The sequence below is a fragment of the Apodemus sylvaticus genome, chromosome 22 (assembly GCF_947179515.1).
Source record: "Apodemus sylvaticus chromosome 22, mApoSyl1.1, whole genome shotgun sequence".
Classification (NCBI taxonomy): domain Eukaryota; kingdom Metazoa; phylum Chordata; class Mammalia; order Rodentia; family Muridae; genus Apodemus; species Apodemus sylvaticus.
This window is the reverse complement of record NC_067493.1, coordinates 30,883,750-30,906,680: the sequence shown is the minus strand read 5'-3', so window position 1 is coordinate 30,906,680 and position 22,931 is coordinate 30,883,750. Positions and strand designations below refer to the sequence as shown.

At 45.6% G+C, this 22,931-nt stretch overlaps 1 protein-coding gene across 1 annotated transcript; it reads right to left on the bottom strand.

Annotated features, from left to right (window-relative positions):
• Positions 1–7,549: 7,549 nt before the first annotated feature.
• On the bottom strand, positions 7,550–15,156 carry Azgp1 (alpha-2-glycoprotein 1, zinc-binding). Its single transcript, XM_052168038.1, has 4 exons — positions 15,074–15,156; positions 12,344–12,604; positions 10,111–10,386; positions 7,550–8,124 (listed from the first exon to the last, which is right to left on the bottom strand). Exons 1-4 carry the CDS (start codon positions 15,132–15,134, stop codon positions 7,799–7,801), a joined length of 924 nt encoding a protein of 307 aa, XP_052023998.1. The 5' UTR covers positions 15,135–15,156; the 3' UTR covers positions 7,550–7,798.
• Between the last annotated feature and the right edge of the window lie 7,775 nt (positions 15,157–22,931).

Here is a 22,931-nt window from a genome sequence, read left to right as displayed (position 1 = left end):
ACACAGGACGGTATGCTCTAGAACAGAGTTTATTCAGGACACGAGGAGGGGAGTTAAGAGGGTAGTAGAGGCAGAGAATGAGCTGAGGAGAGAGAGAGAGAGAGAGAGAGAGAGAGAGAGAGAGAGAGAGAGAGAGAGAGAGAGAAGAGGCCGGTCAAGAGCACGGGGGGAGAGAGAGGGGGGAGAGGAGGGGAGGAGGGGGGAGAGGGGAGGGGAGAGAGGACAGAGTTAGGAGCAAGAAGGCAAGTGACCAAGAGAAAAAGAGAGCAAGGAGAGGCAAGAAGCCCTTTTTAGAGTGGGTCAGGCCTACCTGGCTGTTGCCAGGTAACTGTGGAACTGTGGGGTGGAGCTTAGAATGCTAACAATCATCCTTGGCTACAGTGTGAGTTGGAGGCCAGCCTAGATTTTATAGAGCCTGTCTCAAAGATACACCCCCACAACAACAACAACAACAACAATCCCTCAAAAACCAAGACCAAACAGTCACCTTCAATAAAAATCTGAAAAAAAAAAACCCAAAACAACCCCCCACTAAAAAAACATACCCTAACCCAAACCATTACCGCGGCCGCCCCCGCCCCCGCCCCCGCCCCCCGCCCCACTGGTTCATTGAAGGTAATTAATTGCCCCTTTCTCCATTAAGCAAGCCCTGTTGTGTAAGGTTTCTTTCTTTCGAAATGGAAACATTCCACTCTATAGGGAAGCTCTTAGCACAGGGAACTAACCAACTCAAGCTAGCTTCTGGAAGTCCCTGAACTGACCAGATTTTTTGCCAGAGCTTTGCCAGAGCAAGCAATCAAAGCTGAGAGTCCCTTCCAGAGAAGTGAAGCCAAGCTCCAAAGAAGATTCTCAGGCAAGCAGAACTGCAAAGGAGACTCTTGAGATGAGCTGTCTGGAAGAGGTTTATGCCAATGAGGCAGGCTGGGCAGTATGCCCCAGGTCCCCAGCTTTTGTGAGCTGTCACCGGTGCATGGGTGGGCTTTGGTGATGCAGCGGCCTTTGAGTCGTTTCTGCTCCAGTAAGTAATCCCCCACTCATATTCCTGTAAATGACCCCAGTAAAACTCTTTGGTTCACCAAGTTGGACTTTGATAGTATTTGCACTTTGATCTGTTACGGGTTACCAATCTGGGGTAAATAGACATGTATATTTGGTCTTCCCAGGAATAGTTTCGTCACACAAGTCCATACTCATGCTCAGTCAACTCTAGTTAAACTCAGCGAGTCATTAAGTTAAAAGAAGCACTTGCTGAAAGAACGACAGAGAAAAGAAATCGCCAATAGACATTTTAAATGTTGGCAGCCTATGAGGAACGCGTATTGCCACCTAGTGGTAATAATCTGAAACTGCAATTGAATTTCTAAGAAACTTGTTGAAGAGGCATCATCTCATGAGGATGCCTGAGGTATCCGCTATTTGCATTTGGGAACATCCTGGGGTACAAGGACTTGTCTCCCAACGGGGATGTATCAGTTACTTTTCTAGTTGTTGTGAAAAATTCCCAGCAAAAAACTGACGGAAAGAAGGGTTTATTTGGGTTCAGTGCGGAAGGTACAGCTTATCGTGGTGGGAAGATGGTGGCGGCAGGAGCTTGAAGCAGCAGGTCCTCTTGCATCCACGGTCAAGAAACAGACGGGGGAGGGGGAGGAGCAGGGGGAGGGAGGAATGCTGGTGCTCTGTTTGCTTTGTCTTTTGGTTCAGTCTGGAACAAAAGAGCGCTGCCCGCATTTAGGGCGGGTCTTTCCATCACAGTTTACATAGTCTGGGTAATCTTTCACAGAAAAGTTCAAAGTCTCTTAAATTATTTTTAGATCCTGTCAGTCAAATCGACAATCAATATTAACCATCACAGGAAATATGGGAGAAAGCCACAGTTACAGCTCTTTAGTTTGGACCGCTGGGTCTGTTTCTCTTTCTGCCAGCTTTCCCCACCCCCCTTCTTTTATAAACATTGAAAATAGATTCTTCTCTAGTACACGACATCTTGACCACTGTTCTAGACTCCAGAGAGAGTCAAGGCCATGCCAAGGGTGTTAAGGATTACTGAAGGGGGAGCTATGTGGTGGTGGCACTCACTTTTAATTCAAGCACTCTGGAGGCAGAGGCAGGTGGATTTCTATGAGTTCAAGGTCAGCCTGGTCTACAGAGCTAGTCCAAGGTCACCCAGGCTACACAGAGAAATCCTGTTCAGGAAAAAAAAAAAAAAGAAGCAAACAAACATTACCAAAGGGGGTAGGGCTGGACCTGTGGTTCTCAACTTCCCTAATGCTTTGGCCCTTTAAAAATACAGTTCCTCCCCAGGCCGTGGTGGTCCGCGTCTTTAATTCCAGCACTTGGGAGGCAGAGGCAGGCGGATCTCGGAGTTCGAGGCCAGCCTGGTCTACAGAGTGAGTTCCAGGACAGCCAGGGTTATACAGAGAAACTCAAAACAAAACAAAACAAAACAAAAAATACAGTTCCTCATATTGTGCGGATCCCAACTGTAGAATTATTTTGTTGCTATTGCATAACTGTAATTCTGCTACTGTTGTGAAGTGTAATGTAAACATTTGGAATGCAGGATATCTGGTATGTAACCCCCGAGAAAGGGCTGTTGGATCTCAAAGGGGTCTTGACCCACAGGTTGAGAACCACTGGGCTGGAGCGCTGGCTCAGCCATTGAGAGCACGAGTTTCTCTTTCAGGGGACCCAGGTTCGATTCCTAGCACCCACAAAGCAGCTAACAGCCACCTGCAACTCTAGTTTCAGGGGGATCTTTGCCCTGCATGTATGTTTTGCACAGATATATATGCAAGCAAAACCACTATGCACATAAACCACACACACACACACACACACACACACACACACATCACTGAAGAAAGGCCCTCCCAAGCTGGGGCACTCTTGAAGTTGGCTTTGCCCAGAGAAGAATTTGTGGGTGTTACTTTTTCCTTTGACTGCCCTTAAACTCTCCAGTCTTTTTGCCTCTGTCCCCGAAGTCTTGGGACTGCAGTTTTGCACCAGCAAGCCTGTTTTGCTCATAGCTCTGAGCACAGGAGTGCAGGAGCTGACATATCTGGTTCTTGGGACACTTTTGTCTTCCAAATGTTCCCAGTCTGTGCCTACTGCCCCTCCCCCACCTGGCATCATCTTCCTTGCTAGACTTGTGCGACTGTCGCTTCTCAACTGTCTCATCCCTGGCTGGTTAGGAGCAACGTTTTGACTCTGAAGCAACATTAATACTTCATACCTCCTGTGAAACCTGACTCCTCCAGGAAGTTTGATCTGGGCTTCTGAGTGGCTCTGTGTCTCTCTTTTCCTCTAAGATATCTGTTAAGAACATCGTCTCCTGAGGTCCTGCCCCTGCTCACCTGCTAGGACCCCTCACACCTCACACCTCACACCTCACATCTCACCTGTCAAAATGGCTGGATGTCACATTTCAATCTTCCTCAGTTCCAGCTTGCTTATGCTGACTGACTCTGTCTATCTCTGTCTCTGTTTCTGTCTTTCTCCTTCACCTGCCTCTCATGTCTCATGTAGCCCACGTGGTTCTCAAACTTGATATGTAACCAAGGATGCTATTGAACTTCTGAACCTTCGTCTTATTATTACAGGCGTGCACTAGCATACCCAGTTTTATGTGGTCCTTGGATGAAATCCAAGACTCTAGTATATGAGACAAATACTCTAGCAGCCCAGGACGACAATCCAGGTTTTTAAGCTTTTCTTTTCTTTTCTTTTCTGTTCTTTTCTTTCTTTCCTTCCTTCCTTCCTTCCTTCCTTCCTTCCTTCCTTCCTTCCTTCCTTCCTTCCTTCCTTCCTTCCTTCCTTCCTTCCTTTCTCTTCTTCTTTCTTTCTTTCTTTCTTTCTTTCTTTCTTTCTTTCTTTCTTTCTTTCTTTCTTCCTCTTTCCTTCCTTCTTCCCTCCCTTCCTCTCTCCCTCTTCCTTCCTTCCTTCCTTCCTTCCTTCCTTCCTTCCTTCCTTCCTCCCTCCCTCCCTCCCTCCCTCCCTCCCTCCCTCTCTCTCTCTCTCTCTCTCTCTCTCTCTCTCTCTCTCTTCTTTCTTTCTTTCTTTTCTTTCTTTCTTTCTTTCTTTCTTTCTTTCTTTCTTTCTTAGGACAGGTTTTCTCTGTATAGCCTTGGCTGTCCTGGAACTCACTCTATAGACCAGGCTGGTCTTGAACTCAGAGATCTGTCTGCTTCTGCCTCCTAAATGCTGGGATTAAAGGTGCATACCACCACCACTTGGATCTTTTTTTTTCTTTTCTTGAGACAAGGCCTTACTACCCATAATCCAGTCTGACCTCGAACTTGCAGCCATCCTGCAACAACCTTCCATGTGCAGAGAGTGTGGATCAGTGCTGCAGTGTGTGACTAGGAAGGAAATCCTTGCTGCATGTGGAAGACGCAGCACAGACAGGTTAGACTTAATCGAGACAACCGTGAGGGTTCAGCTCTGCCTCTGAGCTTTGTCTATTCAAGGATGGCAGTCGATGACGCAGTTGAGAAAATAGGCTAATGGACTTGGGAAGGAATCCAGGGAAATCAAAACCTGCTTCCTGATTCTGGAAAAGCTTGTGTATACTCTGGAGAGAACAGGCCTCCTCAATGTGTATCCTTAGACTATAATGGTGTGGAAGACTGAAAGTGGAGATTGGTGTCTCATGGGGATCAAAGATTGCTAAGGAAACTGAAGGACAATTGTTTGTTCATGCCGATTTCTTTCCTTTTTCCTCATTTATTTATTTGTTTTGAGACAGGGTCTTACTATGTAGCCTTGGCTCACTGTATAGGCCAGTCTGGCCTTGAACTCACAGAGCATTGCCTGCCACGAGTGTACAGATTTCTTCAATGCCACAGTCTTCAGGGCTATGGCCATATCTGTGGCTACCAGCTGTAGTAACTTGATTCATTTTCAAGGGACTGAGTGATCCAAGCCATATAATACCCCAAGGTAAAGATGATCAAGGTTTATAAAATATTGTTGTTGTTGTGGTGATTTTTTGTTGTTTTGTTTTGTTTTGATTGGACTGGAGAGATGGTTCAGTGGTCAAGGACACTTGTTGCTCTTGCAGAGGACCTGGGTTCAGTTCCCAGCATCCCTGTAGTGATTTACAATCATCCATAACTCCAGCTCCATGAGATCTGATCCCTTCTTTTGACCTCTGTGGGCATCAGGGATGTATGATGGTACCCAGACAAAGATGGGGGAAAAATAATTGTACACACAAAATAAAAATAAAAGTGAAGAAATACAAAAAGCTTCTTTTAAAAATTTAATGAGATAAAATTGAGAGAAGCACAGAGAGACGGAGGGAGGGAAGAAGGGAGAAAGAGATAGAGATAGATGAATAGATAGATAGATAGATAGAGAATACATGTGCTACATGTGCAGGTTACAGGAGTTGGTTCTTTCCTTCTGCTATATGGGCCCTGGGGATTGAGCATAGGTCATAAGGTTTGGCAGTAAGCACCTTTACGTCTAAGCCACCTTGACAGCCTTGATGATTAGTTGTTTGTTTTTTTTTTTTAAAAGATTTATTTCTTTTATTTATATGAGTACATTATAGCTGTCTTCAGACACACCAGAAGAGGGCATCAGATCCTGTTACAGAGGGTTTTAAGTTACCATGTGGTTGCTGGGAATTGAACTTGGGACTTCTGGAAGAGCAGCCAGTGCTCTTAACCGCTGAGCCATCTCTCTAGCCCTCTGATGATTAGTTTTAGTTGCCAATGTGACACAACCTAGAGTCACTTAGGAAGAGTCTCAATGAGGAAATGTCCAGATTAGGTTAGCCTATGAGCATATCTGTGGCAGATTATCTCAATGATGTTAACCAAGGTGAGAAGACCTACCCACTGTGGGTGGCTCTATCCCCTAGGCAGGAGACGCTGAACTGTATACACATAGAGAGGGGACTGAACACTTGTAGGCACTCATGCATTCATTTTTCTCTTTGTTCTTGATGAGGATGTGATGAGTTGCCTCAAGGTCCTGAATTGGCTTCTTCACCGTGAGTGATGGACCGAAACTGTAATTTCTTTCAAGATTACAAGCTTCCAACTTGGAGGGAAGCTTGTTAAGACATAGAATGTTTAAAGGGGGGGGGGGTGAAGCAATAGGATGGTCTAAGGCAGTAGTTCTCAACCACTGAATGCTGTGACCACTATAGCATAGTTTCTCATGCTGTAGTGACCTCATCATAAAATTATTTTTGTTGCTACTTCATAACTAATTTTGGTAGTGTTGTCAATCATTCTAAATATCTGATATACAACCATGTGAAAGGGCCATTTGACCTCTAAAGGAGTCGCTACCCATAGGTTTGGAACCTCTGGTCTATGGGTATGTGAAATATTCCATTCTGCAGGGGATCTCAGGAAGTAAACAACTCAATAGCTTCAGGAAGTCACTGAAACTGATCAGAGTCACTAGGCCCCGCCCTTTCCAAGCAAATAGGAGCAATAAAGATTGCCTAGAGACAGTCTCGGGCTAGATGAACTTCCTGGAAGAGGCATAGACCAGCCTTGCTGCCAGGACAGGCTCACACTAGCTGAGAGGACTGAAATAGACACTGTCCTCATTACTGAGCTGCCTATAGGTTATGTAGTGGGTTCCAGGTTTCCAGTTTTCATGAATTGTCACCCATGCTGCTGTAGTGGACTTCAGAAAATGTCTTTGAGTCATTTTTGCTCCTGTATGTAACCCCTTTACCCATCTTTATGTAAACAATACCAGTAAAACCGTTGGAGGATGCTTTGGTGCACCGTGTATTCAGACCTTGATTTCTATGTCCAGATGTCTGGTTGCAGCCCTGAGAATGGCATGGTCAAGCTTCTCGGGTCTCAGTGTTATATAAAGATTGTTTTCCAACATCTCTGATTGGTTAGTAAAAGTGACAATCAGTCAATAGGCTGGGTGGAAAAGATAGGGCGGGACTTCCTCAGTGGGTCCCAGAGGAGGCAAGAGTAGAGAAGGACCACAAGTGGAAGAAGGTATGGAGAGATCATGAGGTGGTGCCGTGAGCAGGGAGTCTCCGTGAGGACACATGTGGACCAGATTGAGCCAGGGCAAAACTCAGATTGAAGGTGAAGGACCACATGGTTGGGAAATAGGCAGCCTTAGGAGCTTCATATAGCTCAGAACCTGCCCAGCTTAGTGCTTGTTAATAAAAATACCAGGTCTCTGTGTCATCTATTTGGGAGACAGAATGGGTTAGAGTAGGCATAGAAACACCCTGCAGTTATTTGGGCACCAAAGGAACATAAGAAAACCCTACAGGAATTACAGTTCGCTCAGCTGGACCGGTGATATCCATCCTTTGATCTGCAATAGGTTCCCTAGCTGAGGTGAGCAGATGTTTGTTCTCACCCTCCCGGGACTAGAGTCATACAACGGAGACCTGGGAAGATAGCTGCTTTTGTTTGGGGGGTATTTTCTCACCGTGCCAGAAATTAAAGTAGAACGGCATCTTTGAGTGAGAATGAAGATGTTCACATGAATCAAGTATGTGTCATGTCAAAATCAAGCACATGTCAAAATCAACCCACACTTCGGTACCATCTCAGAGTTTAAAATGCCTTTTTATGCTGTGCTAGGCCTGAGGGTTTACAGATTAATCGAGGAGGTGTTTTACAAGGCAAGGTGACCGACTTGACTTTGAGAGTGAACTCAGTGCGTGGTGTTCAAGTCTTCCGTGCCCACGCCCGTTCCTTGGGTTCTCGCTGGCTGTTGTACAGCGGCCCATGGAAGACCTTGTTGGTGACATGGACGTCTGAAGTTCAACTCTCTCATGTCAGGCAGAGAGGGTAACTTACTGAGGCCGAGCTACAACGTTATTTTCAGCCTTAACTTTTCTTGTCTCATCCCATTGCACTGAGAGAGACTGGGACAGCCCCTTGTGTTCTATGTGGCATAAGAAGGGGTTTCTGTTCTGTGGGGGGACTTCCACGTCCACCCAGGAGAGGTACGTGCCATTTCCATTGGGAAAAACACCTCTTTCCGGTTCCGATGCCAGCTTCTTGCTGGCCCGGTTCCAGTGCAGACTAATTCTTTGTGGATAGAAGTCATAGGCCAGACATCTGAATATCCTGTTTCTTCCTGGGGCCATGCGGCTGGTGACTATCATCGTGGGAGGATCTGTGGAGGGAGAGAGTGTGCACACAGAGAGCTCAGGGTGGGGTTTTTCCTGATATGCCTCTTTCATTTCTAACCCCCTAGACGACCATCCAGTCTGACTTCTCCAACAGACCTTTGTGAGGGTCAGGAAGGGCTTTCCCTGTTGGGTTCTATGGCATACCCGGAGCCACTCTCTGACCTTTTGTTATGGTGTATTGACTTCTGATGGCAACTGGTTGAGACCGGGGACTGGGGAGCTAGCTCAGTGGGTAAAGGGCTTGCTGCATGAACACAATGATCTGAGTGTGAATCTCTAGAACATGTGTAAAAGTTTGATGCAGTCATGTTTGTCTCTGTTCTCAGAGCTCAGAGACAGGGAACTACCTGGAAGCTGGTGGGTGGGCTAACCTGGTGTCTCAAACAAGGTGGAAAGTCAGTACCAATAACTGAGGTTGTCTTCTGATCTCCATACACATGCACCATCATACATATGTACCCTCATGCATACATACATACATCACTCATCATACATACACGTATATACACACACCTACATACACACATCATAAATACATACAGATAACAAAACATAGAGACAGGATACATACATACATACACTCATCATACATACACATACACACATACATAAACATATCATAAATACATACAGATAACAAAACATAGAGAGAGGATACATACATACATGCTTATATCATACACATAACAAAACAGAGACAGGATACAGACAAAATGTATGCATACATACAAATATACAAATCATACATCCACACAGATAACAAAACAGAGACTGCATAGCCCAGGATGTCCTTGAACTTGTGATATCCCTGCCCTGAGTGCTGGGATTACTGGCATGTGCTGCCGTGCCCAGATTTTGAGTGCCTTGAGTGTGTTTCATGGCTCGCCCCAGTGCTCCCGGCTACCAGAACATCAGCCCAGCTCCTTGGCTCTGTCTGCAAGAGGCCTCACTGTATTGAGGAACTACCGTAGAATTTGGAATCTGAACTATGGAATTTGAGAGCCTGCAGAAGCTGGGTCCCAGTTTATTCTATGTTTGTCCCTCCCACCTGATTTCTGAAACAGGGTCTAGCTGGCCTGTCTCTTGTCTTGTAGGCTGGCATTTACCTCATCACGACCTCTAGCCTCAGCTTTCTCAGTGCTTGGATTACAGCATGTGCTGCCAAGTGGAGGTTACTTAGGGAACTTTGCCATTGAGTCAGTTTTGTTCCTGATTTTCTTTTAAGTGCTGAGGATTAAATCCAGACTCCTGTACATGACAGACAATGCTCTACCACTGAGCCACGCCCCCAGCCCCTCCCTGGGGGATTCTAGGTAGAAGCTCTACCACTGAGCCACGCCCCCAGCCCCTCCCTGGGGGATTCTAGGCAGAGGCTCTACCACTGGGTCACGCCCCCAGTACCTCACTGGGGGATTCTAGGCAGGGGCTCTACCACTGAGCCACGCCCCCAGCCCCTCCCTGGGGGATTCTAGGCAGGGGCTCTACCACTGAGTCACACCTTCAGCCCCTCCCTGGGGGATTCTAGGCAGGGGCTCTACCACTGAGCCACGCCCTCAGCCCCTCACTGGGGGATTCTAGGCAGGGGCTCTACCACTGAGTCACACCTTCAGCCCCTCCCTGGGGGATTCTAGGCAGGGGCTCTACCACTGAGTCACGCCCCCAGCCCCTCACTGGGGGATTCTAGGCAGGGGCTCTACCACTGAGCCACGCCCCAGCCCCCTCACTGGGGCATTTTAGGCAGGGGCTCTACCATCGAGCTCCCCTGGCTTTTCCGACCTAAAATTTGGATGACCGTTCCTTCTGGCTCTCACGTGATGTGTTCAAAAGGAAAGACTCCGAGTTTATGAAACCTGAAGGATGAAGGGAGCACTAGAGGTTGGTGGGGCCATTGTCCTGCCATTGTCCCCTGCACTGAGATGAACTTAGTTTTCAGTTTCGTACTTGGAGTAGATCTTAAAGGCAGCGTATACCTGTTCGGTCCAGGTAGGCTCTGCTGTAGTTCAGGTACCGCTTCAGCATCTCAGGACACTCCTCCTCTAGGTATGCCTTGGCTCGCTCCACGTAGACCTTTTCCGCCTCCCACTTCAGCTTGGTGTTTGCAGCTGCTGGGTCCAAGGGGATCCAGGCTGGGATTTCTTTGTTGAATTCGATGAAATCCTCTCCGTCGTAGGCATACCTCCAGACTGCTCCACTACTTCTGTTATTGGTGATCTCGCAACCAAACATTCCCTGAAAGGTGTGAGACCCTGAAGCCTCCCCGATCCCATAGGGAGTCAGTCAGATGGATGCCAACTCCAGCTGAGTGACTTGCAATTCCTGTGTGCTTGGGACATGCAAACACTCAGTTCTTTATCTTGGCAAGCAGGTTGCTAGCCAGGCACACAGCAGAAGAGGAAACTACTTGACTGGGCGTTTCAGGTTACTCTGAGAGGGAACACATTCATTATAGTTGGAGAATTTCATACGTTGTGGATAGATTCCAAGTCTATTTCTGTTTAACAGGGTCTCATGTGATAGCCCCAGATACTCTCGGTACTAAGGATGACTTTGAACTCCTGACCCTCATGTCTTCATCTCCCTAGTGCTAGGATTATGGGTGAGTGACACAGTACTCAACTTTACGCAGTGCTGGGAACTGAACCCAGGACCTCTTGCATGCTAGGTAAGCTCTCAGATTTGAAGCAGTTTTACACCATCTTATCTAATGAACTTATGTGTCTTAGTGGATGGTGAATTCTTCAGAATTAAACACACGCTGGATTCTATTTCTAAGTTAAATAGGAGTTATTTGTGGTTTCCTATAGATCATCGGAATTCCTACGTGTCAGGTCTATATTGCGTTCCAATCGTTGCTTTATACGTAATTGGGTCATTTCCCTCCTTTCAGTGGTTATTATCTTATTTATTTATGCCTTCGTTTATTTTTGAGGCAGGACCACTCTCTTTAGCCCAGGCTGGCCTGGATCTCATTATGTTTGCTCAGCTACCACAAACTCACAGCAATCTCAAGGTTTCTGGATGCTGGAATTCCTGATGAGCCACTAGCCTCCAAACCTGTTTGGTGTTTATTCCAAATCACCAAAGATCTTCACCCCTTGCCCAAGAACAATGACGCTTACACAAAGTAACCACAGTCTACCACAGATCAGTCTGATTACAACACTGGATGTTTACTCTGGCCTGAGTGATGTTGGTGGCACTGGCTCTAAAAGCTCTTAAGCTGTCTGGATTTAAATTCCACATCTCTCCCTGCTTCACTCACCTGTTTTGTTGGATGAACCATAAAATATAGTTAAGTTTAAGTAAAATACTTAAAAAAAATCCCTGAAATGAGAAGAGTTATAATCTTCGAAGTTAATGTTTTGACTATTAGATGTGCTCACACCTGAGCCTGGCACAGAGTAATTGCTTAGTAATTGCAAGTTATTGTTAATTTTTTAATTAAGTAATTATGGTGTGTGTGTGTGTGTGTATAGTGTAAGCACATGGTTGTGTATGCACATATGTGTACCCATGTGTGCATACTCGGAGTTCAGAGGAGGATGCTGGGAGTGCTTCTCTATTGCTCTTCACCTGGGTAGTGTTGAATCTGATTTCTTCTCAAGTGGGTTGGGGTTTGGAGATAAAAGAAGGCCAGTGGTGCCTGGGTAGGAAGGGACTCTGATACCACTTCCTTGTAGTGGCTCTCAACCTTCCTAATAAGTGAGACCCTTCAATATTGTCCCTCGTGGTATCATAACCCCCAACCACAAAATGATTTTATTGCTACTTCATAACTGTAAATTTGCTTCTGTTATGACCTGTAATGTAAATATCTGATATTCAGGATGTCTGATAAGAAACCCCCAGAGGGGTCATAGCTCATAGTTCAAGAATGCTGTAGGGGTTGATGTCATGTCTGGGGTGAGGGTCGGGAAAGCCAAGGAAAAGGAGGAGGTAGATGTGATTTTGCGTGCATGTGTGTGTGTGTTGTGTGTTATGTATGAACCTGTGCATGTCTACCTGTGTCTGTTAGTGTGTGTGTGTGTTGTGTGTTGTGGATGAACCTGTGCATGCCTACCTGTGCTTCCTGCCCTCCTGTGTCTGTTAGTGTGTGTGTGTGTGTGTGTTGTTCCATCCTATGGAATCCTTTCCACTCATACTCATGGGCTGTATTGGGTAAGACTTCCCCCCACACTCCTTGGGCTATAGGAGCTCACTGACCTGTACTGTCCTTGTAATAGTCCATGATGTCTTTCAGGGTCGTGAGGAAGATCTCCTCCCTGGCCCTCTGAAGCTGGCTTTCCTTCTCCCAGTCCTCCATTCCTTCCACCTGGCTCCATGGTCCCACGGGCTCCGCCTTCCCGCTGTTGCTGTTATAGTGGAAGAAGGCCTGATCATTGAGAAACGCGGTGGCTTGAAACCTCGGAAAGCCTTTGCTGGGCCTGGACAACCCGGTGTAGAGGAAGTTCAGAGAATAAGACCCTGCAGAAGGAGAGAAGATTCTGAGGGGTGGGGTTTATGCACAGGAGGCTCACTGTGGAGCTGCAGAGCCCCAGGAGGAAGGACCTGGCCCTGAACCCTCTTCCTCTCCTGCACTTGCATATCGTGGGAGGTTCACTCAAGTGCAGGGACTCTGCCTTTCCTCAGGAAGACATGTCAGAGATTGTTCTGTGTTGTCTCTACATTGTATTCCCTACATTACATATAAAATTGTGTGTGTGTGTGTGTGTGTGTGTGTATGGTTCTTATGGCTGTGTGCGTATGTACATGGTGTAGAGGTCAGAGGTCAAGTTGGGATGTCATCCTTCATCCTTTGCCATCTTAGTTTTTAAAATTATACTTGTGTGTGTGTGTGACTTGTGCACATGTTACTCTGTGTGTTGCCATCAGAGGACAACTTGTAGGAGTTGGCATCATGTGGGTACCAGGAATCAAAGTTAGTTATCAGGTGTGGTGGTAAGTACTATTTCTGCTGAGCCATCTCTCTGGTCTGCCACCTTAAAAATTTCAAGATAGGGTCTCTCGCTGGACTTTGAGTTCATTAGTACAGCTAGGCTGGTCCATAAATAAATTTCTAGGGATCTGCCTGTATCTATCTGTCTATATATTCTCTCTCTCTCTCTTTCTCTCTCTCCTCTATCTATCTATCTATCTATCTATCTATCTATCTATCTATCTATCTATCTATCTACCTATCTACCTACCAACCTACCTATACTGGCTGATTTTGTATGTCAACTTGACACAAGCTAGAGCCATTCTAGAGGAAGGAAGGATCCTAGTTGAGGAAATGTTTCCACTTGAGGCATTTTTCTCAATTAGTGATCAATGGGGGAGGGCCCAGCCCATTGTGGGTGGGGCCATCTTCAGGATGATGGCCCTGAGTTCTATGAGAAATCAGGCTGAGCAAGCCTGTAAGCAGTACCCCTCCATAGCCACTGCATCAGCTCCTGCCTCCAGGATCCTGCCCTGTTGGGTTCCTGTCCTGACTTCCTTCCTCCAGTGATAGACTATGATCTGGAAGTATCCCTCCCCAACTTGATTTTTGGTCATCTTGTTTTGTTGCAGCAGTAGAAACTCTAAGACACTATCTATCGCTCTTTCTATTTGTCATATATCTACCCATTGACCCATTACCTATCCATATCTTTCCATCTACCATCCATCTGTCTGTCCGTCCGTCCACCCATCTGTGCATCTACCCTACTAGTTCTGTTTCTTTAGAGGCCCCTTACTAATGCAGATTTTCGGTATAGAATATACTTAACATTTTAAATATATATTTTTAAAAATATATATACACACATACATATGTCTGTGTATCATATGTACAGTGACAAAAGAGGCCAGAAGAGGGTGACAGATCCTCTGGCAGTAGACTTATAGGTAATTATAAGCTGCTACATTGGTGCAGGAACTAAACACAGGTTCTCTTCAAGAGCAGTAACTATTCTTAACCACTAAGTCATCTCTCCAGCCCCTTTAGAAAATACCTAACATTCAAAACACAATGCTTTATTATAAACAGGTATAAATAAATAATTAAGTAGCATTCTGAGAATGTACCAAGGTTTTTAAATGGGCCTGGTTTAGGAATTGTCATCCAAAAATTTATGTGCCACAAGCAGCCTCATTCCCATCCTGGCACTGATGTGGCCCTCTGGATTCCCTGCTGTCTTCTCTCCTAGGGACTCTTGTCTTACCTCTCTGCAGAGGAAAGCCCTGGTTTCCTCATAGAGTTTTCTAGCCTGCCTCTGCATTTCCCCCGGGAACTCTTCTGCTTTCCTCCAGAGTCAAACAAGTGTGTCCAGCCCATGGAAGAAAGGGACGGGAGAGAGTAGAGGAAACTGTATGGTCCACATTCAAGTCCACCATCTGACTCCACTGTAAGAATAACACACCTTCCATGCACCTACCATTTACTGTCCAGACCTCCAGCCCACTGATGGTAGTCATGGATTTGTAAAGTTGCCAGTTACTATAGTTCACCCTTCTAGAAGCATTCAGGAAGTCCCTGGACTTGAGTTAAATAAGACCTTGAAGAGCATGGAGCTGAGTACTAGCAGTGTAGTTCAGTTGATACATGCTTGCTACACATGCATGAAGCCTACAATAAAGGAAGATTTAAAAAAATCCAGTATACAGCATATGCTTGCCTTAAACTTCTGAATCTCCCTTGTGTTGGGATGACAGGTGTGAGATACTTGGTTTACGTGGTGCTGAGGGATTGAATCTAAGGCTTCCTGAATGCACAACATGCATGCTATCAACTGAGCCACACCAGTAGCTCTCAGATTCACGCACTAAGTTAACTGGCAACTTTACAAACCCATTAGTACCGGATATACGGGAATCCCAGGTACACGAAGGGTCCTTCTCGTGGCCCAACAGTTCGTTTTTTTTGCCTCCCCTTTGTTTCTTTCCCAATCTTCTTTTGTTTTGTCTACTCACCAGTCTCCTGAAAGACTGCAGGGCCCAGAAGGAGAGGCAGGGACAGCAGGACAGGCACCATTGCTACTGTAGTGCCCGGGAGAACAGTCTACACAGGAAATGAGGCTCTTGTCTTGAGACCTGGCATCCTGCCCAGGGGAGGTGATTCCACAGCCAATGAGAGGCACTAAAGAAACTCCTCCCCAGAGAGCAATGAAAAGGGACACTCAAACTGGCTGGGCAGAGGTTTGCTCACAGGGTTCATACACAGGGGCTGCTAACTGAGAGCAGAGAAAACCAGTCTAAGGCTCCTATGTGTCCCTCAGCTGAAAGTACATCAGTGGCTGAAAGGTCTGTTTAGTAAGTGGTAGATGTCTGAAAGGTGTGTTTAATGTGACATTCCTACCCTGGTGTCAGCAGGGAGACATGGGTGTTGTAAGACCATGCTATAAGAAATGAATTCTTCCTTCTAGAAAAGTTTTGAACATGTCAAAATCATGGTAGACTACATCTTGCAAAATCAAGGGGAAATCTAAATGTACCCTCCAGCTTCCTTTGCTTTTAGTAGACTTCCTTGATAGACCAACCGAGGAAGGATCTCACATGTCCTAGGCTGCCCTTCAACTTCCCAGGTAGCTGATAATGATCCTTGTACTTCCCAGGATCTGGGATTACAGGCATGTGCCACCATACTCGGGGTTATGCTGTGCTTGGAATGGAACCCGGGGCTTCACGCATGCTAGGCAAGCAATTTGCCAACTGAGCTGCATCCCAACCTCTTAGTTTACTTTAAAGATCACTAATTTTGGAACTCATGTGTCTTCTCCCCCTAGCTTTGCTATGAAGGCTAGAAAGCCATCGAAGGTGGAGGCTCCAGTTGGCAAAGACCATCTAGACTAAGAACCGCAGGGAAGAAAGCAGTTAGCCACTTTACCCTAGATATCGGGAAGACTGTGGGACAGAGAAGATCCACTTTCCCCTGGAGGACAAGAAGGGGACATCCTCCGGTGGCTTCAGTTAAAGGATCATCTACAGCAAAGCTATCAGGAAACTAGTAGTGAATTGCCACTGTGTGAGGAGCCAAACCAGGGAATCTATTCAGGTTTTCTCTTGGTAGCAAGTTTATTGCATTGAGCACTAGGATTCACTGAATCCTTTGGGTGATGTTAAGGTTAATATGATCGTCAGTTGGGCAGTGTTTAGAGTCATCCTGGAGGCAGGCCTCTGTTATCTCTATAAAGAATTTTCTAGACCGGGTTAATTGAGGTGCGAAGCCCCACCCTGGATGTGAATGGTACCATCTTACGGGCTCTGGTCTCTGACGAGATGAGAATGGAGAAAGTGATGCCTGTGTGTCTTTCTCTGCTTCCTGACAGAGGGTGCAATGTGGTTGACCGCATCACATCTTGCCACCGTTTCTTCTTCACTACAATGAGTGTGTCCTTGAACTGTGAGCCAAAGTAAACCTTTCTTCAAGTTGCATTGAGTTGCATCAAATATTTTGTCATAGCAATAAGTAATTAATACCATATTTAATCTATGTATGTATGTATGTATGTATGTATGTATGTATCTACTGTCACCTATCTATAATATCTGCCTGCCTGTCTATTTATAGCTATTATCTCTCTCTCTCTATGTATGTATGTATGTATGTATGTATGTATGTATGTATGAATCTATCTATCTATCATCTATCTATCTATCATCTGTCATCATCCTCTCTCTCTCTCTCTCTCTCTCTCTCTCTCTCTCTCTCTCTCTCTCTCTCTCTCTCCATCCCACTGCATCAGAAGACACTTTGCAGTTTGCAGGGGCGAGTTCTTTCCTTCTACTATGTGTGCCCTGGATTTCAAACTCAGGTTCTCAGGTTTGTAGCAAATGCTTCTATCTCCTGAGCCATCTGGCTGGTCTGATTTTTTTTTTCTTTTAGAGATATGGTCTAACTATGTAGCCCTGGCCAGACTGGAACTCTCTGTGTAGACCAGACTGGCCTCAAATTCTTTGCCTCCATACTGTTGGGATTAAAGGCATATCACACTCTGTTGAATTGTTAACCAGGATGGGGCTTATGTCCACAGCCCCACACTTTTTGTGTTTGTGAGATTTTTTGCTAATCCTCTCTGGAGTCTGGATCACACTAAATCGCTAAATGTTTTTGATCTTGTATGTCAGTAAAGACAAATGTCCTTTCAGTAATATGTTTCATTAGGGCTGTGTGTGTGCAATCGTGTGTGTGTGTGTGTGTGTGTGTGTGTGTGTGTGTGTGTGAGAGAGAGAGAGAGAGAGAGAGAGAGAGAGAGAGAGAAGGAGAGATATGCAGAAGATAACTTGCAGAAGTTGGTTCTTTCCTTCTTCTTGTGGGTCCTTAGGTGTGGCAGCACAGGTACCTTTACCCATTGAGCAATCTCCCTAATCTTTCACAGGTTATTTTTAGAAGGCAAGTATGGTAAAGCACTACACTCCCAGAGTACAGAGTGTACCTCCAGAGTGAAGGGTCCTCAGCCAAGATGCAGTAGCTATGGCTACCCTCAGTGTATGGAACCAAAAGTCTCACCCTGCCACTTCCCTTTCCCTGTCCAGCCTTGAGGTGGTCTCCTTTTGGAATAGGAGGGAGACTCTTTCTATAGTTATTTCTATGTGTGTGTGTGTGTGTGTGTGTGTGTGTGTGTGTGTGAGAAGCTGTTTAGGAGAGGCAAAAACTCAGAAGTGACTTTCTGGAGGTGGCCCACCATTTTGCATGGCTGCGATGGGTAAACTGAATTGTAGGGCCTTCAGAGATCTCATCTCAGGATTTATTCTTGTTATTGTTATATCTTTTCTATCATTATCACATGGTCTAGTAATTCCTGTACATTAGTACACCCTGTTGGGCAGATTTTCTGCAGATCAACAAAGATTTATTATCTTGTAGAAATGTTATGTAGACAAATGATGATTTCACAATTCCTAATAATAAATCCTAATAATAGAATTCCTAAATGTATACAAATAATTTTGACCCCTCTATAGTATGAAAGCTGCAATTAGAGTTCTGTAAACCTTCATGTGCCATCTAATTGTGCCAGGATAAGGAATCCAGCTTGAAGCAAATCAGGAAAAACATTCCTTTTAGGTCACCCGTGAAACCATTATCTGATAAGGAAAGGCCATAAACTAGAGGTGAATTATTTATTGTACATGTAAGGACAAAATAAAATATTGGCTGGATTTATCTATACAAAACTTCAAAATGAGACACAACACAGATTTACCTTTTGACAAAACCATGGTGAATTGTAACATATAATTATTGCCTTAAACTTTTAATGAACTTATAGAGTTAGAAGATAGATAATAAGTGTTCAGTTAGGTACCACTAAATGGAAACACATGTAGACATTTTTTTTTTTTTTTTGCTGTAACTCCTTGTTCAATTTATGATTTGAATCTATGTTTTAAACTTGTTATGAATGTTTGGAATAAAAGATGCTTGGGATACCATGTGACCATTGTTCCCAAGAAAGTATAAAAACACAAAGAACATCAATAGGAAAGAGTCTTCTTTTTCTTTTTCTTAGCAATAAAGATTCGAGCCTCTTTTCAAAGTGAGTGTTTTTTTTTTTTTTTCGTGATTTTTTTCTGGCTCACAAGGAGTTAATGAACTCCCTCAGTGAGGGGCCTTCAGGAAAAGAACAGAGTCAGAGTAGTGCCCTTCTCCCAGCAGCAGGTGTTAATCTCCGGAAGCCAATGGTTTCTGGCCCCAGAATAGCAAAGAGTTAAGAAAGTTAAATACTACAAAAAGTAAGCAATATTTTAGCCCTTGTGAAACTTAGTTTTGCTTCCCCAAATTGCCCATCACCCAATCTCTGTTTCCAGAGAGAACTGGTGCTAAGCAGGCTCCCTCAGGTTGGTGTGCCTGTGCCTAAACACATTCATAGAGGGTAGAGGACACTTTGTGGGAGTCAGTTCTCTCCTGCCACTGTTTGGGAGGATTGAATTCAGGTCATCAGGTTTGGCAGCCTTTCCAACTAAACCCTCTCACCTTCCCACAGTTGGAGGATTCTTAGAGATTGTCCCTACCTACAATTTAGGTGTTATACTGAGTTATATCAGACACAAGAATATATAAAAGGGCTGTGTGGTGGTGGCTCACACCTTTAATCTCAGCACCCTGGAGCCAGAGGCAGGCTGGTCTCTGAGGTTAAGGCTATCTTGGTCTACAGAGAAAGTTGCAGGGAAGCCAGGGCTACACAGAGGAAAAAGAAAACAAAACCTAAGCAAACAAGAATATGTATCAGGTATGAACACACACACACACACACACACACACACACACACACACACACACACTCAAGTTTCTCATGGGTTACTCAGGAGGGATTTTAGGGGAGCCTTCAGGAGCCTGTAACATGGCCTGTGATGTTTTTTTCTAGAGCCCCATCCCTCCCCCTTTTTTAGTTGGTATGGCTAGACCACACACCGTGTTCCCAAACAAGTTCTTTTAATCCAAACTTTTAAAATCTGCCCTCTCCCCCCCTCTCTCCCCTCCTCCTCCCTTTCATGTGTGTGTGTGTGTGTGTGTGTGGTGTACACATTCTCACGTGTATGCGCATGCCACCACTTGTGTGTAGAGAGGGCACTCTTGAGCATTGGTTCTTGGTTTCTACCTGGTTTGAAATAGCTTCTCTGTTATTGCTGGCCTGTGTGGAAGCTTCTGAGACATCTCCTGTCTGACCACAATCTCTCTGTAAATTATCTCGGTAAAACAACTGAATTGCCAGTAAGGACAACCTCTAAGAATCCTCCAACTGTGGGCAGGTGAGAGGGTTCAGTTGGAAAGGCTGCCAAGCCTGATGACCGGAATTCAATCAGCCCAAACAGTGGCAGGAGAGAACTGACCCCCACAAGCTGTCTTCTGACATGAGTATGCTGAGGCACAGGCACACCACACACACAGACATAACTACGGAGAGAAAGAGTCCTCCTATTCCAAGGGGAGACCACCTCAAGGCAGGGCAAAGAAAGGGGAAAGAATGAAGTGACACTTCACTACTGCATCTGGCTTTCTGTGGATTCTGAACTCAGGACGTTGCACTTGTGCAGTGAGCACCTTATCTACTAATCCATCTCCCCCATGCCCTAACAACTATGTCAGGGGTAGAACTAAGGACTGTAAAAATAAGAAACCACAATGAATTCCTTTTGCTTTGAGAAATTTTCTTTTCACGTATTCATGCCCTATTACCAATAAAACAGACTTTGATGCTATTTGACTTAGCCTTCCTTTATACGGAAGTCAGGATTTCTTCTGGAATGAAGAAAAGAGGGTGGTGTTTCTTTCTCACCAGTGGATACGGCAAGTGTCCTTCTTTTTTTTTTCCTATTGACTTTTATGGATGTTGCAAATGTTGTTCCTTTGACGATTGCACTAGCTCATCTGCATGGCTGTTTATTTCAGGAGGGTGTCTGGGTTACCCTGCAGGTTCCCAGGACTTCAGGTTTTATCTCTGTGTCTCTGCATCTCTGTCTCTCTCTGTCTCTGTCCAACCCCTCTCTCTGTTGTGCAGGTGTGTATACCTATATGCGGAGGCCAGGGGCTGGTGTCTTGTGTCTGCCTCAATGGATTCCCACTTTGTATTGAGACAGGATCCCTCATTGAACTTGAAGCTCTCAGATTTTTCTTGGCTGGTTGGCCAGCAAGCCAAATATCTTTCTGCCTCTACCTCCCCAGCCCTGGGATTACAGATATGTGCTGTCTTGCTTGGCTTTTAAAAATTAAAAAAAATTATTTTTAACATTTAAAAAAAATCCAATTTTAGGTGCACAGCAAGCACTTTACTCACTGAACTTTGATGCATCTTTCTGTGCCCACATGCCCACCCACTCTGTGGCTAGTCTGGAGGAATTCATGCTTCCTATCTCCCAGCCTTGGTCAAAGTGCATCAGAGGCAGAACAAATCACACTGCCTAGATTCTGGTTCCACCACCTCATGGGTCACCCAAAGCTTTCCAGGGTCAGCAAGGATAGCACATGTGACCCTGTTCCTCTGAGGTCACCCTCAGATCGTCTCTGTAACTCTAAGCTCGGAAGTCTTCTGCCACACCTGGTTCCCGTTACAGAGTGGGAGGTTGGTGTTGGCACTGAATTTAACTGTGGACCATAGAAAGGAGCCGTCAAAGTTCAAGGCTAGTAACTTTCTGATGCAACCCTGCTTCAATGGGAACAATCGATTCGCCACCCCCTCCTCCCCTCATTTAGATAATGGATCTACCCAGTACAAAAGAAAACCTGAGGGGGAGGGGGAGCCAGTTTGCCATGGTCGAACGCACCCCTGCGTGTTCTTGCTGAGCATCTCAAGAATTCGGGGGCTGGAGAGATTGCTTAGTGTACCCACTAAGCACTAAGGTGAGAGGAATCGGAGTTCACATTCCCAGCACCCATATAAAAGTTGGATGTGGCTGGGCACACCTGGAACCCAGCACTAAGGGCTGAGTACGTCCTACCTCGGGAATGGAGATGGCCGGCTAGGGGCTGTTGGAGGCCATCAGTAGCCGGGTTAGCTGGTCAGCTCCAGTGACAGACCCCGGGCTAACAACTAGCAAGGAGCCAGCTTTGGTAGCACACACCTTTAATTATGGTATGAAGAGGCAGAGGCAGACAGATCAGACAGTGAGCTTGAAGCCAGCCTACTCTACATAGCAAGTGATAGGCCAGCCAGGGCTACATAGTGAGACGCCGTTGCCAAAACCAAAAACAGTAAGGTGGAGAAGTGATTGAGGAAGATGTTCTAAAGTTGACCTCTGGCTTCTATAAATGCCTGTATGGGGCAAGTACTCCTATACACACATGTGTATACATTACACACACACACACACACACACACACACACTGCATGCACAGACTCAGACATGAATGCAAGACCCTGTCCTTCATCCAGGTCGTTTCTCAGAGAGGTGTTAAAATTCTACTGCTACAAGTGGTCGCTAGGTGGCGGCAGATCCCGGATGGGACCAGTACAACTCCCAAGGCCCGATCAAGAATATTAAAAGCTTTGCAGTGAAGTGTATTCAAGAGACAAGATGCCAACCCCAAGAACAGTTGTGTTTATTGCTGTCTGCGAGCACGAGATTTAACTAAGCTTGGTATTTCTAGACTGTAACATAGATCTTTCCAGTGCCCACTGGGCTATAGAAACACGTCACTGGAATTTTAGAGGCTCAAGGGAACTCTGGCCAAGTAAGACAGTCAAGCTGCTGTTGTTGTTTCAGTCCATTTCTCACCCACAGTTCGCTTGATTTTTTCTGGTGTCCTGTTAACAGCATCAGGTTGATTTATTGGTCTGTAATCCCAGACCCTGAGGAGCACCCACACCGGGGAAAGTCCTATGCCCTCCCGTGCTCATGCTCTGCAGGCTTTAGAGTTTCTTGCTGGTGGAAGACGTTTTGACTTGAATCAACCACCCGCGATGGAGCAGCAAGGGTTAGGGTTGGCTTGTAAGGCGACAGCCCTTCTGAATATAAGTGAGGGTGAAATTTCAGGGATAGTCAAAGGCTATCTGGCCTCGGCTGTGGGCTGGCTCTAACTGCTAGGGAAATTGCACAAAATCCAATTCCTCTGTAATTGCTACAAATGGCCGCTAGGTGGCGACAGATCCTGCATGGGACCAGTACAACTCTCAAGGCTTGATCAAGAAGATCGTGGTGCAGTTTGCCTTGGCTGATGTTGTCAGAGTGCCTAGGGCAAGGACCTTCTTCTTGGGGAAGTAGGGGGTAGTTCGGGGGCTTACTTTTGCCAGGATTTCTGCTTCCTGATTTTACATCTCAGAAACTAACCTTAGACCAGTGCAGAACCGTTCCGTGTCTGGCCATTCTGATGGAGCCCAGGACCTCACACGGG